The sequence below is a fragment of the Coenobita brevimanus genome, chromosome 93 (genome assembly GCF_032717465.1).
Source record: "Coenobita brevimanus isolate Jiangsu-jjx chromosome 93, ASM3271746v2, whole genome shotgun sequence".
Lineage (NCBI taxonomy): Eukaryota > Metazoa > Arthropoda > Malacostraca > Decapoda > Coenobitidae > Coenobita > Coenobita brevimanus.
In genome coordinates, this window is record NC_137046.1 from 44,913,855 (window position 1) to 44,934,827 (window position 20,973).

A 20,973-nucleotide genomic window follows, 5' to 3' on the forward strand; every position below is an offset into this window, starting at 1 on the left:
TTAGTAGGGGGTAAAGGTCACAGGGCCATTTGCATGGGGGTGAAAAAAGGCCTTGAAGTCAGCAAGAAGAAACATACGTACCCTCGCTTCGGAAGGTGAGAGTAAACTGATAACGGAGGGCCAGCGTGGAGGCCTGCTTATTTGGTTATTCAGAGTTACCAATATTGGTTCTTGAAACAGCTAAGTCTAGCACTGATATGATTGGCAGGAAATCTAGACAATACATTATAAATTTGGTAGTTCCAGGTGAATGTAAATATCACTTAGGCTTCTCCCTTCCCTCCTTACATGTATATTTATTACGAAAATAGATTAGAGGCCTACTTAGGAGATATATATTCAGAGCTACCAATGTTAGATCTTGAAACAGCTTTGTCTAGCACTGATATGATTGGCAGGAAATCTAGACAATACATTATAAATTAGGTAGTTCCAGGTGAATGTAAATATCACTTAGGCTTCTCCCTTCCCTCCTTACATGTATATTTATTACGAAAATAGATTATATGGCATATTTCAAGGGGAAAAAAACAGCGAAAATTAGCGAACGAGTGCACGTGAGGTGTTGTCAGGTGATAATTAGCCAATTCCAGGTGTATGGCACTCTCACTTACCTTATTTCTTTCTTGTATATATTATTTGGTATAAGAATAGGACATAGGGCTTATTTCAATGGATGAAATCAGTGAAAAATTCCAAGGAAGATTTACTTAGCGTAGCACGGCCGGGCAGGCGAGAGGGATAGGGTAATGGAGGGGGGTAGGGAGGGGAGTCAAGAACGGGGAGAAATGGCTAAATTGTCAACAATGGATGGGAGTACAGATGAGATTAGGAGTGCTGACTAGTGTTGGACATTGGCAGTACTGATAGATGATACAAGCCCCCACTTGGAAGCCCGGGTGAATTCAAAATAACACAGAATCACAAAAGCGACGCCCCGCGGTATGATCCCTTGCTCCCAAGGGTCACGAAAGTGACGCCCCGCGGTTAAGGGGTTAAGGTGACTGCCCATATTTTTGTTAATTTAGCAATATCTGTAGTACAGTGTCTGAAAAATTTGACCTTTATTATGTCCCTAAGGGCCAAAAAATGTTCAGGTATGAGGGGGTACTGCCCGTATGTAATTTTTCCCATAAGATTATGTATTCTCAGTGCGCGAATTCACACTGCGTGAGATCGTGGACCGCCCAATCTCTCATGCACTGTGCGAGCCTACTGTATATTGGTGGATGTGCCATTTTCAGGGTACCTCTGATTTTGGTGAGTCATGAATCTTTGAATATTTTATTTTAGTTGTGTGTGCATTATACAGTACAGTAATTGATGACATTGATTACTGTTATCTTTTTTTTTTTTTTCACTGTTATTATTATTATTATTATTATTATTCCAGCTCAAACTCATTTAGAGCTTAGTTTGTCAGTCCAGCAGCTGAAAGATTATTATTATTTTTTTTTTTATGATGAGTGAATAAATGAATGAATTTTTTTGTAATGTAGTACCTGATCAGTTCTTATAGTTATAGTATTTTACTCCATTGTCATACTTTATAATTTTCCATGGCTACCAGTAAACAAATTTATTCGCCTTTGGAAAGACTATGAACTGGAGAAGTCATAGTCTTCAAAATGCATCACCTGTAGAGGTCTGTCCAAAGTTGATTAAATCATTTGTTTTTAGCAAGAATAAATCAAAATACCATTGAACAGAAGTGGTAAAATTTGGGGGTATAATTTAATGATGATAGTTTTTGGTGCTTAGTGTATGTAAAATAACAAACAAGAACAACACTTGGCTCAGTTGGTTTATTGTTGAGTGAGTGAGACATGACCATAGCTTTCCCCACAGGTATGTTGAGGAGTTCAGCGTTCGTGAAGACTTGATGGGTTTAGCTATCGGGGCGCACGGGACCAATATCCAGCAAGCACGGAAGGTAGAAGGTGTTACCAACATTGAGCTCGAGGAAAACAGCTGTGTTTTTAAAATCTATGGCGAGGTACAATAGATATGTCATCGTCATTGTTGTACTACCTTTATTATTTTCCACCAGTGCAAGGGATGGGTAAAAAAACAGGTATGGGGAGGGAATGCACAGTGTGGCAACCTCAGGTAGTTTCAGGATGCTAAAAAAGGAATACAGTAAATAGTGTTGATGAATTTAAGGAGTTGAAATTATGTAGATTTCCTTCCTAGCAAAAGTGTAAAAATCTCCTGTGTCTGCCTAGGGTTCAAGAATAATAGTTAGGCTGGCTTGTAAGTTAGTGCAGGATGTGAAAGATATGAATAATGATGTATGAGAGTGGAAGTAGTGAATGAGTTTTAAGAATGCAAGATTTGATGTTATGGCATTCTGTGAAACCAAGTTGAAGGGGTGTGAAGAGGATAAATGGGAAAGTGTGAATTGTGTAAGGCCAGGTATGTGCACATATGCCACTGTAAAGGGGGATTTGGTATGTTGACAGATATTGACTGGAGGATGAAATATTGTGTATGTATATTATAGAGAGATTAAGAAATATGTCAGAATGCCTGGTGAGTGATAAACATGATGGTTTGCTAGTGGTACGGGATTTGTGATTCAGATATTTCCACTGCGACAGGTACCCTGAATTGTGGGTGAATTCACTTGCCCTTTTTTTAATTTAGTTAATTTTTTCTCTGCTCTTAGTTTTAGTCTAAGACAGGTATAAAGTACCCTATAGGGGGCTGATCCAATATACTACCTAACATTAATCTATCTATTTATCTATTGCCAGATGCCTTAATCCCATGAGGTATGGCCACAAACAAATTGCCCCCATGTTGCCCTGTCCCCCGCCATTTCACTGCCCTGCTCCCAGCTCAACGCCCGTCTCTTATATACCTCTCCACTCCATCCCTCCATCTCATCCTTGGCCTCCCCCTCCCTCTCCCCCCCTCCTCCTCACTCTCCATCCTCTCCACATGGCCAAACCTCGATGTGTTTCTCCTAACGATTCCCATCACATCCACACCACAATGCTCCTTCACATCCTCATTTGTTAGTCTGTCTCTCCATGTGACTCCACATGCTCCTCTCAGATAATTCATTTCCACTGCTCTCACTCTTGACTTCTGTCCCTCCAACAAGGTCTGAGCTTCATTTCCATACGTTAGAGTTGGTATCACAATACTGTCGTGTAGTAACTTTCTCACTTCTATGCTTACTTCCCTGTTTCTTATCACTGCATTCAAAGAACCAGCAACCTCTCTTCCTTATTGTACCTTTTCAAGCACTTCACACTCCAAGCTTCCATCCATACTCATCACACTACCTGTGTACTTAAATGCACTCACATTTTCCATATCCTCCTCATCTAGCCCTACTGTACATTCATTGATTCCACTTCTCTTGAAGACCATAACTTTACTCTTCCCTTCATTCACCTTTAGATTCTGCTTTGTACACACTCTCCCAAACTCATCCACCAAACCTTGCTTCTCCCCTTTGTCTTCACTTAACAGCACAGTATCATCTGCAAACAACAGTACAGGGAGTTTCCAAACATTGCCCTCTCTCATTAGGGCCACTCCAACATCCACTGGCCTACCTTGTATCTTGTTTATAACCCCATCCATATACAGATTGAACAACCATGGGGACATGACACATCCCTGTTTCAATCCAACCTTCAAGTAAAAAAATTCACTCAGTTCACTATCCACACGCACTGCAGCCTTAGCACCCTCATACATACCCTTCACAGCATTCAGCAACGTCCCTTCTGCTCCATATATTCATAATACTTTCCACAATCCTCATCCATCCACCCTGTCATATGCTTTCTCCAAATCCATGAAAGCCACATCCAACTTCTTTCGCTTCTCTAGAAACTTTTCCACAAGAGATCGAAGAATGAATATCCCCAAAATTAATGCACTCTTGTTTTTTGTAGCAGTTTGTATATAGATGTCTGAATTCACCCTGAACCCAGGATGAATTTAGATCCCTCCTGCCCGAGGATAGTTTGGGTAGCCACAGAAAACAGCTGGGAACAGCCCAAGCATCTTTCTCCAGTCATCAGATACCTCTTTGGGGTAAATTTGGATATTTTTGGAACTTTAAAAGAAGATAGAAAACCATCGAAGGTGTATTCGGAGACTCATTACTAATTTTTTTTTGCTTACTGCTCCTGTTTTTGGGTCAAAGGCTGATATTAAGTACCCTGTGGGTGACTGGTCCATTGAGCTCTTAAGCCATAACCACCAGTCAGTGCATTTTATTGCTTTCATAATATTAAAATGTATGTTTGACTTCACCACAGGTTTCCTGAAAAAGATACAGTATTCTCATTATATTCCTAATAGTAGTAAGCATACACAAAATACGGATATTGCCAGTTTTTGTATTTTTATATTCATTCTACGCACCAGTCTAAAAAATTTCATAGATTGATTACTTATAGGTGCCCTAGATCCTTTCTTTACGTATAGGTGCCCTAGATCCTTTCTGTTGGATGAAGTTTAAGTTTACGAAATTTTAAGGAAGAAATACCTTAAAAAATATTTTCTGATACATACACAGCACTTAATAAGATACTACCATGGCAATATGAGGGGAATAAAAAAAGGTATTATCACAGCAGTATGAGAAAAAAAAAAAAAACGGCAAATAGGTTTCTGCCTGATTATATTGTGTGACGTATTCAGTATTCAACCTTTGCAAAAAAAAATGACCAAAAAATGTCCGAATTTGCCACGTGTACAAACTCATCCTAGTTCATAGTACTGTACCAGATAAGGTCTTTGAGAAGGACTACAAAATATCTGTAGCATTTACAGATGTAGCAGACATGTATGACAAGGTGAATAGAGAAGGACTATGGAAGGTTTTATGTACCATATGTATGATGTAGATGGAAAGCTGGAAGACGTTTTTTAATGGTAGTGAAGCATTTGTCAGACGAGGGTGATGTCTAAATGAGTGATTCAGTATCAGTGTTGGAGTGAGACAAGGGTATGTGATGTATATATTAAAAAAAAAATAATAATAATTTGGTTTTACGCCAGGTATCCCTGAAGGGCTAAAGCGTTGCCCCTGGGTAGAGGAGTTTTGGACTGGAACGTGTAGCATTTTATGACCGGATGCCCTTCCTGATGTCTACCAATGACCCTTGGGTGGATTCAATCCTACGACCCTTCGGTCAGAGTGGAGCGCTCTAACCCACTGAGCCACGGCTGCTACATATACTGTATATATATATATATATATATATATATATATATATATATATATATATATATATATATATATATATATATATATACGTATATATATATATATATATATATATATATATATATATATATATATATATATGAGGCCCCTAATAACATATTGTACCGAACGCCACATGTTGAAAACGGAGAAAAATGCAGTTAAAGTTGCGTAACTTTCAAAATGCCTTAACTTTGGAACTAATGAATATTTTTTAGTGCTTTTATATATATATATAGATGGAGCCTCTGTGGTACAGTGTTAGAGTGTGCGTTTCGTATACGGTTGGACCAGGGTTCGCGCCCTGCCAGGGTAATAAACTTTGGGAATGTTCACCCGGCCACGTACTGCATTGGCGGACAGCAGGGGTGCTGTGGTTGAACCAGTGTCGCTTACTGTAAAGTATGCTTGCACCCAGTTGGCTTGCGTGGGTCGATTACACTTGGTTCACAGACTACACACACATCCAAAGCCACTCCAACACTACAATTACACTAACAAGCACTTCTCGCCCTACATACAATCTCTACTAGACAGCCTAAGCCACTTGGTAGAGATACATTGGCTGTATCGTCCCGACTTCAGTCGGGATAGGCCGATCCTGCAGTGGATACTCAAACGGCTGATGATGATGATGATGATGATGATGATGATATATATATATATATATATTTTAGCTTGAAGTTTGTACTTTCATGTCATGCTAATCTTAGTAGAAGAGAAATTAGTAGCTGAAAGGTACAACAATAGCTGCGTTTTTCTCCAGTGTGGTTATTGAGAGACAAAACGTACTCTGAGTATGCATTTTTAACAATCAAGCCAACCAAAGATATCAATGAGAAATGTTTACAAAAGCAAAAACAAAAGCTCAGTGTTCCTGAGCTTCTTACTAATGTTTCGTGCCCACATCTCGGGTCTCCTCGCTCTTTTTCTGTTATGAGTAGGACCAGCAGCTTTTTAATCACTACTAAAGCCACTCATGTTCTCGAAACAATGGGAAAAAACACTAAAACAGCTCTGAAAATTGTTAGTTAATCCAGGTATTGTTCTAGGCTGACTGGTAAACAAAGAACTGCGTCACGTCGCGACAGATTCCAAGATCACAGTTGCCAATGTTTTGCTGAGCTCTCTGCCTTTCCCATTTTCTGTACATTATGGTTAACTTACCCTTAAAATTATGCAGTTTTATGCTAGAATATTCCATTATGTTAGAATAATGGTACAATAATTAATAATACTATAAAAAAAATGAGTGAGGTTGGTCACTCTCATCTTAAATGTCGAGACCAACTGCCTAGCCCCGGGCTCCTACGCTCCTCATGGGGCAATGTAGGATTGAATGATGGATGGATGGATAAAAAAAATGTATGACTGGAGAGCATAAAGAAATGCTAGTATCTGGTAACACCAGACAACACGTTGCTGGAAGGCACTTGGTACATTCTGTGACCAGCATGAAGGCTTGTCGACGCACTGAGGTGAAGCGGAGAGTGAGACCATGTTACAGAAGGGGAATGTGGACCCTAATGCCAGTTGGTTTCTCTACCTCATGGTTGCTTTCCAGATCATAGAGGGTTTGGGCTGCACAGTGGTATACTTAAACTTGGTTTTGCTTGCAGTGGTGCTCTGTACACTATGTTGTTAGAGGCCTCATATATATACTGTATATATTTATAATCATTCGTCATCATTATCTGGACCTCCTTTCCCACCCTAGGGCAGGGTAAGGAGTAACAGTGTGCAGTCCAAATTTGCCCAGTCCAGTGGGACACACTTCCATTCACTCAAGCCCCCGGAATCCTGGCTCTGTTGGATACACCAAAAACATTCACCATGTTCTGTAGCTTCACATAATCATATTGTATATGATAGAGTCAGTCTGGATGCTGCCGTGTTAAAAAGGGGTGCCAAAATTCCTGATCATGCACTTCTCTCACAACATTCATCCAGCCAGCTCAATCTCCTGTCAGTTCCCTAGCCTCACTGACTTCCAGACCTCTCTTCCTCACACATTCATCCACCATATCTCTCCACCTTCTCCTAGGCCTACCTCGCCTCCTCCTTCCTTCGAATTCGCTCAGATATACCCTTTTCACCACTCTATTAGTTATCCATTCTCTCCACATGACCATACCATCTAAGTACACTCTCTTCGATTCTTGTGTCCATCGACTTCCTCACTCCGCATCTTTCAGGAATTACATTATTTTGTATCCTATCCACCCACTGTACTCCACGTACATTTCTCAGCAGTCCCAACACACACACACACACACACACACACACACACACACACACACACACACACACACACACACACACACACACACACACACACACACACACACACACACACACACACACACACACACACACACACACACACACACACACACACACACACACACACACACACACACACACACACACACACACACACACACACACACACACACACACACACACACACACACACACACACACACACACACACACACACACACACACACACACACACACACACACACACACACACACACACACACACACACACACACACACACACACACACACACACACACACACACACACACACACACACACACACACACACACACAGTAATCTAACATTAAAACACATCAATCAACACCCTGAGTATCTCAGAGCTGAGATCTGATGTATGATGATACTGTGTTGCAAATACTGAACGTGAGCCCTGCTGATTAGTGCAGTTTTGTGGATATCTGAAAATCATGTTTTGAGAGTAAACATAAAGTGATAATTGTCCAGAGAGAAGTGTGTCAGAGTGGTGTACCAGAGATTGAGGGAGACAAATTAGCGAGGGAGTTTAAGTACTTTGAAGCAGTATAGAGAAGTGGAGTAAATATGCAAGGGAAGTGACAAGTAGAGTAGCACAGGGAAAGAAGATGGCTGTTGCTATGAATGCAGTGACAAAAGATAGGAGGTCTGATTGATGATGGTGTAGGAATATTGCATGGTATTGTGTTAGTCCCACATTAATGTTCCATTTATTGGTGTGGGACTTTGGTATAGCATGAGATGAAAAGTCAGGATTAAGAGCAGTAGAAATGGGATGATGGAGGAATGTGCATGGAGTGGTAGGAGTGGATAGGATAAGAATTGTTAGGGTTTGTGAGAGATGAGAGTCAGAAAGTCTGTTCACAGCGGAATTGAAGACGATGTGCACACAAAATACAGTATTCTGATTTGGAGTGAATGCTGTAAATTAGGTTGTGAGAGGCATATATGTGATTAAGTTTGAAGATGGGAGGAGGCATAGTGTGCTGAGAAGTTAGGTGGAGGTAAGTGAGGCTATGATATTGGCAAGGGATTGAGTTAAGTGGATGAATTATGTACAGAGGAACATGTTTTTTTTTTTTTTTTTTTTTTTTTTTTGGCAGGTAAAGTGAAATTCATCTATTAAGAATAATGCAAAATTAAAGTGCAGTATATATTGCCAACATTCCTCAGAAACTGCATGATGGTTTCCACACAGCTACAGTACATTGACATAGTTCTGTGTATATTATCATAATGATCAACGAACTTACAAGCAGTGACACATCTCTTGGAGGGATCAGAGACCCCCTGCTGTCCCCCTTTATTTAAAATTTTGTATTATTAAATGTGTGCACACTGTGCAGTACTCTTCTCCCCCAAGAAGCCATCGCCCCTTCTTTTGGGGAGATCTGGCCATGCTACTGCGTACAAGAATATAGGATTTCTAAATACTGTATATGCTTGTGTGGTTTGACCTAGGACCCCATAAATTTCTCTGAAAGTCAGAACCAATGAAATAAAAAAAAGTCTCTTGGGGTGTTTACCCAAGGAACAGTTGTAGCAAGTTTGAAATGAATTGATGGAGAAATAAATAAATAGCATCCAATTGAAAAGTGTTTGGAAGAAAACAGAAGCAGCATGAAACTGAGCAAATACTGTAGTCTTCACCTTTTGGAAATCTAATTATGTACCAGATATAGGCATGTGAGGAACAGTCAGGCTTCCTGGGGTTGAATGGGATGTGATTGTCTGGCCCATTTCACTGGGTATGCTATTGATAGTTCTCCCCCCTTTCATGCTTTCTGTTGCCTTGTTTTCTTGATCCTCCCTCACTTCATCCTTAGGTGGGAATAGCAATCTGGATGGTGATGTTGATATTGTAATGTTTTCATACTTTGAAGTATTAGTAGGTTATTAGTAAGGTATTTAGGATTAACTTTATCACTCTGTTTTCTTTATATTGGCGAAGTTTTGTTAGTTCCTTTATTAATGAAGTTTGTCTCACTTTTTTGAGACAAGAAAGCTGAGATTAGATGTGGTTTTAAATAAAAGAAGAAACAAAATAATGCTATAAATTTTCAGGGACTCAGAACATTACACCTTCCTGAATATTTAATTAATTTTGAATGAATGTGAAGTAATTGTAAACTTCCTGAAAACATTATTTGTCTTCCAGGTCAGTGTTTGTCTCAAACCTTTATGATCTTTTGCAGTCAGAGGAAGCAGTGAAGAAGGCACGAGCAATGCTGGAGTATAGTGAGGAGTCTGTGCAAGTACCTAGGGTACTAGTCGGGAAGGTGATAGGAAAAAATGGGCGAGTAATCCAGGAGATGGTCGATAAGTCTGGGGTCGTGCGAGTCAAGATTGAAGGGGACAACGAGCCTGAACCAACAACCCCTCGCACAGAGGGTCAGGTGCCATTTGTGTTTGTGGGCACTGTTGAAGCTATCGCCAATGCTTCCATCCTTCTTGAGTACCACCTTGCACACCTCAGGGTTAGCAGCCTCAGTCAATGTTACATAGTTTTAGTGTTTTCAAGTAGTATATTAATGTGAGATCTCTTATTCTTGTATTGTGTTTATCCATATATCAGTGTTCATCCATCCATCCATCATCCAATCCTACATTGCCCCATGAGGAGCATAGGAGCCCCGGGCTAGGCGGTTGGTCCTGACATTTAAGATGAGAGTGACCATCCTTACTCATCCCTGAGTGGCATTGCATGAGCAATCAACCCCAACCACCCCTTGGATATAAACCTCCACCGGCTCAATCCAACTGGAGCGCAATAACTACCCACTAAACCATCAGGCGCCAATATTTGGTTATATGGTTACCACCCAGCCTAGTAAATGGTTTCCTGGTTTTCAGGAAACCATTTGGCTTGTCACTCAGTGTAGAGTCACCCACAGGCAGAAGGAAGAGGAAAGAATGAAGGAAAGAAAGACAAAAGAGGGAGTGTAAAGTCACCTGTAGGCAGAAGGACAAGGAAAGAATGAAGGAAAGAAAGAAAGAAGAGGATGGAAGGAAAGAAGGATGGAGGAGAGGAAAGGGCAGACACCCGACAGCAGCACTACATCGTGTGAGTGGATATATCATCCTTCAGCCTATGGGTGACTTTACACTCTCTCTTCTGTCTTTCTTTCCTTCATTCTTTCCTCTTCTATCTGCCTTTGAGTGACTCTACATTGAGTGACAAGCCAAATGGCTTCCTGTACATCAGGAAACCATTTACTATGGTGGGTGGTAACCATATAACCAAATTACGGCACCTGGTGGTTTAGTGAGTAATTAAGGCGCTCCAGTCAGATTGAGCCAGTGTAGGTTCATATCCAAGGGATGGTTGGGGTTTATTGCTCACATAATGCCACTCAGGGATGAGCGAGGCTGGTCACTCTCATCTTAAATGTCAGGACCAACTTGCCTAGCCCTGGGCTCCTATGCTTCTCACTGGGCAACATAGGATTGGATGATGGATGGATGGATATATATTTATAAATCTTTCATTAAATTACCAGCTAAAACTAATATAATGATTTTTGCATTCCTAGGAAGTTGAACAGCTGAGACAAGAAAAGCTGGAAATTGACCAGAAGTTAAGAAATATGCATACAACCAACAGCTTAGGAAGTAATCAAGGGTATCCTGTAAGGAGAAATGATAGGTAAGTTTAGTGTTTTCTGTTACCACTGGGGTAATTGTACAGTACTGGGATATATTTGCATGCTTTTACCTGTAGGATAAGGTGTATGAAAAACTTTGTATTTAAAGTATCAGCACACCCATACTGCCTAGTTTAAAATATCCATCTGTGCTGGATGTAGCCTACTACAGTAAACCCGCATATTTCGCGGTAGTTACGTTCTTGTAACCCCCGCGAAAAGTCAATTCCGCGAATACTCTATTAACAATTGAATCTTACACTTGTGTCCACCATGCTGCCCATCACACAGTCCATGTCCATACCGATTGCGAGACAATTCCCCGTCAGACAATTCCCCGTCAAAACATGGACGATTCCCCTTCAGAACAATTCGCACCCTGGACGATTCCCCGCCATTCTATAAATATACTAATCAATACTTTCATCAATATACTTATTATTAATTAATCAATACTTTAATAACTATATTTCAGGGGGATCCAGCAAAGTCTATGTTCAGTAGCGTAGGTTCTGGATATTATTTATTAGTTGCACCTTTAGTCAATAATAAACTTGTTTCTTCCTCGCTGTAGTTGCCTTTGAATTATATTCTAGCGTCCCCCATAGCTATCTTCATTAATGAAGGAGAATTGTTTTGTGTTTGTTGTGACTGCGAATTGTCCCGAAACCTCCATACTCATCCCGAAATACCTTCTTACAAGATTGAAAGCACATACTCCATTATGAAGGAAAAACGTAAACACCGTACTGTAATACACAATTATCTACACATTTATTCACAAAACAGTACAAAATAAAAAGATGCATTAACTGGTGATAGCAAACACTCGCACGGTCGTTTCTTAGCTTGTCCAGTAACACAATTTTCTCTGCTAAGGTCATAACTTTTCTTGATCGTTTTGTCACTTTGGAGTTCTTACTAATTGTATTATTAGCCTTTGGTGAGGCTGGCTTACGTCCTGGGGCCATGTGGAAAGCAAGTGGGAGGCAAGAGGCTCATATCATAGTGTGGTTACATGCACACCAGCCACTTAAGGCAGTCAGGCGTGGACTGAGGAATGCGGGGCAGAGAGCAGTGTTGCCATATCCAAACAACGAAATTATGCTAGGGCAATGAAAAAATTATGCTAGATTGAGCAAATTTGTTCCAAGTAAAAAATGAATTATGCTAACTTGAAGCTAAATGATAAAATTCTATACATATTCGTGCAACATATTAATTATGTATTGTTTACTATGAAAATATTAAAATGAACCTACATACAGTAAGAGGATAAATATCGGTATCTGCCCATACTGCTTTTTCCCACGAAACTTACGTTTTTCTGATGGATTTTGATGTGATTCATTCGATTTTGAGCATCATTTCCGTCGGAAATAACCAGATTTTGAGATATGACCCCCCCATCCCCCTGAAATAATGGGGGATCTTTGGGGAATCGGGGGTTATAGGGAGGGGGGGAAACACAGAAAATGGTCATTTCCGACTGAAATGAAGCTGAAAATCGAATGAATCATACCAAAATCCATCGGAAAAACCTAGGTTTCATGGGTAAAGTACAAAGCTCAAACTTATCCTAACCTAACCGAACCAAACCGAACCTTACCTAAAACCTAACCTAACCTAACCTAATCCAACCTAACCTAACCTAATCCAACCCAACCAAGCCCAAACTGAAAGTAACCAACTATTCAAACATCTTCTTACCTTATTCGTCTCTCTCTCTCTCTGATTTGTAGCTTTTATAAAATTATTCCAAAAATATTCCATTCCATTCTAAATTATGCTAGAATGATTCTAAAACTTCTAATATGCTGAAAAAATATTCCAGACTCGAAAATTTGATCAAAATTATGCTAAAAGAATAAAATTATGCTAGATATGGTAACACTGGCAGAGGGGCCACGGGAAAGGGACAGAGGGTGGCGTGAGTTTACCGCGCTACAATTGGAAGCTGCGGGAATTTCAAATTTTTTGTTTTCTGTATATTCAAGGATATTTTTGTTGAACTTATTAATGCTAAGAAAATCCGCGAGAGGGCAAAACCGTAGACAAAAAATCCGCAAAAAATGCGGGATTACTGTACTCGTATCCATGGCCTTTCCCACCACCTTTGCAACTTTTTCTTCTCACTCCTGTTTTCTTGCTGCACCCAGTTTTTGCGCCATACCCACCCATTTCGCCCTCAGAAGTCTTACTGGAATTTTTCTACTTTGCTTCACTTTTACATAATGAAAACTATGAAGTTCAACATAGAGTATTTCTCATGCCATGCATAATCACCTACAGTACAGCAGCCCAAGACATGCCTGTTGTCTCACCCATTTTCTCCCACTGTATGATGATCTGGTGGTAGGTGGTGGCAACCATCATCCACTTAGTGATGTAGTTTGGCATACTTCTTCCTTCACCTTCGTAATTCTCTCCTATCTTCCTTTTTCTCCTATTCTATCCTCTTACATTTTATTACTCTACTCTTCTTTCCACTTCAGGTGGCTTTACACTGGGCGACAAGCTTAACCCGCCCAGTCCCGGCCACTTTTCGACCACTGGTACCCCCCAATCCCGGGCAATTTTCGACCTTTTTTTTTTTTGCTTAAACTTTCGCTTTTGGTGAGAAACATCGAAAATTCATAGAGAAATCGCTCACCTGAGGTTTAAAATACTCATTACAGGTAGGAGAGCCTCCTTACCTTACTGGGTTTTCTATCAGGCTGGCACCAAAGAAAACGAGTTCTATGGGAGGATAACTATTTCACACCATTCATAAACGGTATTTATTTATTTACTGTTACGAATTTATATGTAGTACAAGAGTATATTGGTTTTCAAGCAGTAATATAGGCATTGTAAGCATTGTTTCACTCACTAATACCTGACCTTTTTTTGCCACATTACCTGATCATCATTTCTAACTGTTTCTTTCTCTAATGCTATGTAAAGTTTGTCCTCCACATTGTCATTGATTGGGGAATCACTCTGGCCCTGAATTTCGTACCGTGGCATGACATGGCTATACTGGCCAGGTCACTGATAACAGGTGAATTGCTGAGAAAAGGGCATGCAAGGGGGGGGAGGAGGTCATGCTGGGTAAGGCATTGTCTCTGCCTGGCATCTTGTTGAGGCAGGTGTCCCGTGTATACGTACCAAAAATGACTCGCGAAAATTGAAAATTGTGGAAATTATGAACCTTGCAATTGCAGGACGTTGAAGTACGTCCTCGGGATTAGCTGTGACAAAACGTGAGGACGTGGAAGTACGTCCTCGGGACGGCGCGGGTTAACAGTGTCCCGTCGTCCAGAAAACAGGAAACTATATACAGTGCTGGGTAGTAACCATATTATTACCAAATAATGATGTGGAGCCTGGTATGATGTTCCTATTAATTGTGTGGAACGATGCAAATGTATCTTCCCTCTCAGAACCAAACTTCCACACTTTTTCCCCCGCCTTGTTGTTTCGTAGCACTGTCAGCCACAAAGGAACATGGGTTCACTGCACGGGATGCCCCTGAGGGGGTCGTTGCTTGTCTGCAGTTGATGAGTCTGCCCAGCCAGACAGACTGGGGTTGATCAGCAACAACATCAATAATAATAATGATCATATAGTAGAAATGTTTATCAAGCAACTCAAAAAACTACCCCTTACCTGCCCTACCATCTGACACTATTGTGTCCATTCTTTGCTTACCACCTCACTTTGTTTTTACCCCCCTCACCATTAAAATTCTGAACTGAAAATCTGTCTATGTGTCTGTCTATTGCCAGATGCCTCAGTCCTGTAAGGGGTGGCCACAAACTAATTGCCTCCATGTCCTCTTGTCCAATGCCACTTCACTGCCTTGCTCCCAACTCACACCCCCATCTCTCATATACCTCTCCACTTCATCCCTCCATCTCATCCTCGCCCTCCCCCTTCCTCTGCCCCCCTCTGCCTCACTCGCATACACTCTCCCTGTTAGTCTTTCGCCCTCCATCCTCTCCACTTGGCCAAACTACCTCAGTGTTTCTCCTAATGCTTTCGGTCACATCCATATCACAGCGCTCCTTCACTTCCTCATTTGTCAGTCTGTCTCCCCGCGTACTCTGCATGCCCCTCCCAAATAACTCATTTCCACTGCTCTCACTCTTGACTTGTGTCTTTTCAACAAGGTCCAAGCTTCACTTCATATGTTAGAGTTGGTATCACAATACTGTCATGTAGTAACTTTTCAACATCCATTGTTACTTCCCTGTTCCTTATCACTGTTCTCAAAGAACTGGCAGCCTTTCTTCACTTTTGTACCCATTCAAGCACTTCACCTTTTAAACTTCCATCCCTACTCATCACACTACCCATATACTTAAACGCACTCACATTTTCCTTTTCCTCCTCATCCAGCCTCACTGTACATTCAGTGACTTCATTTCTCTCAAAGACCATAACTTCACTTTTCCCTACATTCACCGTTAGATTCCGTTTCTTACACACACACACAAACTCATTCACCAAACCTTACAGTTCCCTTTCGTCTTCACTTAACAATACAGTATTATCTGCAAACAACAGTACAGGGAGTTTCCAAACACTGCCCTCTCTTATTAGGGTTGCTTCAGCATCCACTGCCATACCTTGTTTCTCTTTTGTAGCCCCATCCATATACAGATTGAACAACCATGGGGATATGACATCCCTGTTTCAGTCCAACATTCAGATAGAAAAATTCACTCAATTCACCATCCACACACACTGCAGCCTTAGCACCCTCATAGGCCTACATACTCTTCCCGGCATACAGCAACTACCCATTTACTGTACTCCATATATCCTTAATAATTAACTTTCCACATTCCTTGTCTATCCACTCTGTCCTATGCTTTCTCCACATCGATGAAGGCCACATACAACTTCTTTCACTTCTCTAGAAATTTTTCCACTAAAGACCTAAGAATGAATATCTGGCTTACACAACCTCTTCCAATCCTAAAACCTCCCTGTTCTTCTCCAACTAATTCCTCATTTATTTCCCAAACTTGTTCAATAAGTGTCCTACCATATACTTTTCCTATTACACTAAGAAGACAAATGCCCTTATTATTACCACACACTTCTTTTTCCCCTTTTCCTTTTCCTTTGTACAAGGGAATAATTATACGTGACTTCCATTCCTCTGGGACTCAACCTTCCTCCCAGGTCAATCTGCACATCTTCCATATCCATTCTACTATTATCTTTCCCGCATACCTCAGCATTTCACCACACACACTATCAAGTCCTGGGGCTTTTCCTATTTTCACTTTCTTCATTTCTTTCACTACTTCCATCCCACTGATTGCTTCCTATCTTCTCACCTCCCTCCTCCTCCTCCCAGCCATTCCCCAGCCACTTGCATTTCTTTCATTCTCTGTGTTCAACAATTCCTTAAAGTGTCCTCTCCATATGCTCACTTTTTCTCCCTTATCTGCTACCAAAATACCATTTTTATCCACGCACTCAATGTAGTTTTGCTCTTGCGTGTCTGCCCTTTCCTCTCCTCCATCCTTCTTTCCTTCCATCCACTTCTGTCTTTCGTTCCTTCATTCTTTCCTCGTCCTGCCTACGGATGACTTTACACTCCCTCTTGTGTCTTTCTTATCCTTCATTCTTTCCTGTTCCTTCTGTCTGTGGGTGACTCTACATTGAGTGACAAGCCAAATGGTTTCCTATTCACCAGGAAACCATTTACTATGCTGGGTGGTAACCATATAACCAAATTTTTGTGCCTGGTGGTTTAGTGGGTAATTATAGCGCTCCAATCGGATTTAGCTGGTGAAGGTTTATATCCAAGGGGTGTTTGAGGTTTATTGCTCACGTAATGCCACTCAGGGATGATTGAGGCTGGTCACTCTCATCTTAAATGTCAGGACCAACTTGCCTACCCCCTGGTTCCAATGCACCTCATGGGGTCTGACAGGATTGGATGATGAATGAATCTTTCACTCCGTGTATTACTTCTTTATCACCCTGTCAAACTCTCTTTACTTCTTTCCAGAACAATTCTTATATACCCTCCACTTTGTATTCAAATTCCTTCCAAATTCCTCATCCACTCTATTCTTACTCTTTCTTACTAATCTTTTCACTCTGTTTCTCTCTTCATATAACCCTCTCTTCTGTCTCTCAACTTCCTCCACGCCCCTGTTTCTCATTCACTCACTATATGCTTTATTCTTTTGTGCCACAGCCTGTCTCACCTCTTCCTTCCACCATGCTGTTCCTTGCACTCTCTTTTGTCCTCTCTTCACCCTGCACACCACCTCACGTGCTTCACAAATTTCTCCTGTGAAAATCTTGCACACACCTTCCATGTCCCCCATCTGCTCCAAGTCATATTTACCCAGTCGCTTCTCCACTTCACTCTTATATTCTGCCTTTTTTTCCATCCTCTTGCAACTTTTCAACCTTCCTTGTATGGACTACTTCCTCCTGTCCTTCCCTTCTCCTCCTCCTCCTCCTCCATTTCATTTGAACCTTGACTTTCACCACCACCAAGTGGTGGTCAGAAAGTCCACTCCCCCAACCTCTGTATGCTCTTGCATCCATAACACACCTTCTCGTTCTGTCATTCACACCCACATAATCGATCATTGCCTTTCGTTCATTCAGTTCACCACCCTCCCTTCTTATCACTTGCCATGTATACCTGTGGATCATTTTGTGTCTGAAGAGGGTATTGGCTATCACTCTGAAGTTTTCAGCCACCTGGTCAGGGAGAATCAACCTCGAAATCTACCTAAATGGCTTCTGTGAGTATTTATGGTTGTTTTCCATGTTTTCTCATCATTTCTAACCTATCTAACACACACACACACACACAAAAAAAAAAAAAAAAAAAAAAAAAGGCTGGCACCATGGCTTCATGAGGGTCCAAAATCTGCTGGCACTCGGTGGGTTAAAAATAAAAATATCAGTATTATGGATCTTTTCCCTCTTTTTTATGTTTATAGTGTTTATTCCTGTATGGATTTTTTTTTTTTTTTTTTTTTACCATGGATGGTCTAATTCATGTGGAAAGAGAGAATAAGGATACCCCTACCCCCCTGGGGGTAGAGTTTTTTTTTCAAGAATACTCCCCCAGTATCCCTGCTTGTCGTAAAAGGCGACTAAAAGGGTTGGCGGAAGGTTAGTGCCCCTCCCCGGAAAACAACTAACTAAAAAGACAAACAATAAGCCTCGGACAAGGACTGACCAAAAGATGACGACCAAGGACCGGACAAAGGACATGGTAATCGGAACTTGGAATGTAAGGGGAGCGAATGATGAGGTGAAAGAGAGAGAGATTGTCCAGGTGCTTGAGGGTGCGAAAGTTGATGTATGCGGAATAACTGAAACGAAATGGAGAGGTGAGAGTGTGAGAGAATGGGAGTTTGGATGGGGTATATGTGCAGGAGTAGGTGAGAATGAGAGGGCAAAAGAAGGAGTATGTATAGTTGTGAGTAAAAGATGGAAGAAGAGCATAAGAGAGTATGGATCAGTTGGGTCAAGGTTTGTGTGGGCAAGATTGAAAGTTGGAATACAAATGTGGGCGAATGTGTGTGTGTATGCGCCAACGCAAGATCGTGGAAGCAGAGTGAGAGAAGAGTTTTGGACAAATGTGGAAGTGTGCATGGAAAAATTTCGAAGGAATGAGAGAGTGTTTTTGATCGGTGATATGAATGGTAAAGCAGGGAATGTGAAGGTGGATGGAATAGTTGGTGAATGGGGTGTGCCTGCTGAGATAGATGAGAATGGCAGTGCGTTAGTGGACATTTGTACTGGGAGGGGGTTGGTGATAGCCAATACCTTCAGCCACAAAATGATCCACAGGTATACATGGCAAGTGATGAGAAGGGTGGGTGGTGAACTGAATGAAAGTAAGGCAATGATTGATTATGTGTGTGTGGATGAAAGGATGCAAAAATGTGTAATGGATGCAAGAGCATATAGAGGTTGGGGGAGTGGACTTTCTGACCACTACTTGGTGGTGGCCAGTATCAAGGTCCAATTAGAATGGAGAAATAGAAGAAGGGAAGGACAGGAAGAAGGAGTATTTGTGAGGAGAGTGGAAAGGTTACAAGAGGATGAGAAAAAGGCAGAGTATAAGAGAGAAGTGGAGGAACGATTGGGCAAATATGAATTGGAGCAGATGGGGGACGTGGAAGGTGTGTGCAGGATATTTACAGAAGAAATATGTGCAGCATGTGATGTGGTGTGTGGGATGAAGAGAAGACAGGGGTGTGCAAGGAACAGCATGGTGGAATGAAGAGGTGAGACAGGCTGTGGCACAAAAGAAGAAGGCATATAATGAATGGATGAGAAATAGGGGCGTGGAAGAAGTTGAGAGGCGGAAGAGAGAGTTATATGTAGAAAGAAAGAGAGGTGAAAAGATTAGTAAGAGAGAGTAAGAAGAGAGCAGATGAGGAATTTGGAAGGAACTTGAGTGTAAAGTGGAGGGACTGTAAGAATATGTTCTGGAAAGAGGTGAAAAGAGTAAGACAGGGTGGAAGTGAAGTTAGCAGGGGAGTGAAAGATAAAAATGGTAGATTACTAGTGGAGAAGGGAGAAAAAGTGAGCAGATGGAGAGAACACTTTAAAGAATTGTTGAACATAGAGAATGGAAGTAATGCGAGTATAAGTGGCTGGGGAATGGCTAGGAGAAGGAGTGAAGTGAGAAGACAGGAAGAAATCAGTAGGATAGAAGTTGTGAAAGCAATGAAGAAAGTTAAATTGGGGAAAGACCCAGGAATTGATGGAGCATGTGGTGAAATGCTGAAGGTAGTAGTGGAATGGATGTGGAAAATGTGCAGATTGGCCTGGAAGGAAGGTAAAGTCCCAGAGAATTGGAAGTCAGGTATAATTATTCCCTTGTACAAAGGAAAAGGGGAAAAAGAGGTGTGTGGTAATCACAGGGGCATCTGTCTTTGTATAATAGGAAAAGTGTATGATAGGTTACTTATTGACAGAGTTAGAGAAAGAACAGAGGAATTAGTTGGAGAAGAACAGGGAGGCTTTAGGAAGGGAAGAGGTTGTGTAGATCAGATATTCATTCTTAGATCTTTAGTGGAAAAGTTTCTAGAGAAGGGAAAGAAGTTGCATGCAGCTTTCATGGATTTGGAGAAAGCATATGACAGGGTGGATAGACAAGGATTGTGGAAAGTATTAAGAATATAATTATGGAGTAGGTGGGAAGTTGTTGAATGCTGTGAAGAGTATGTATGATGGTGCTAAGGCTGCAGTGCTTGTGGATGGTGAACTGAGTGAATTTTTCTCTTTGAAGGTTGGGTTGAAACAGGGATGTGTCATGTCTCCATGGTTGTTCATTCTATACATGGATGGGGTAATAAAAGAGGTACAAGGGAGGGTAGTGGATGTTGGAGTGGCCCTGGTGAGAGAGGATAGTGTTTGGAAACTCCCTGTACTGTTGTTTGCAGATGATACTGTGTTGTTGAGTGAAGACGAAGGAGAGCTGCAAGGCTTGGTGGATGAGTTCGGGAGAGTGTGTAAGAAACAGAATCTAAAGGTGAATGTAGGGAAGAGTAAAGTGATGGTCTTCGAGAGAGGTGAAGTCAGTGAATGTACAGCGAGATTGGATGGTGAGAAATTGGAAAATGTAAGTACGTTTAAGTACTTGGGTAGTGTGATGAGTAAGGATGGAGGTTTGGAGGGTGAAGTGCTTGAGAGGGTACAGCAGGGAAGAAAGGTTGCTGTTTCCTTGAAAGCAGTGATTAGAAGCAGGGAAGTGAGCATGGAAGTGAAAAAGTTACTACATGACA

At 41.3% G+C, this 20,973-nt stretch overlaps 1 protein-coding gene across 1 annotated transcript in view; it reads left to right on the forward strand.

Annotated features, from left to right (window-relative positions):
- Fmr1 (synaptic functional regulator FMR1) overlaps window positions 1–20,973 on the forward strand; it is an 80,648-nt gene that overhangs the window by 27,012 nt on the left and 32,663 nt on the right. Inside the window, exons 6-8 of the mRNA XM_080282512.1 lie at window positions 1,849–1,996; window positions 9,752–10,033; window positions 11,090–11,202. Of these exons, the coding sequence (XP_080138638.1) occupies window positions 1,849–1,996; window positions 9,752–10,033; window positions 11,090–11,202 (543 nt within the window). The remainder of the gene's footprint in view (window positions 1–1,848; window positions 1,997–9,751; window positions 10,034–11,089; window positions 11,203–20,973) is intronic.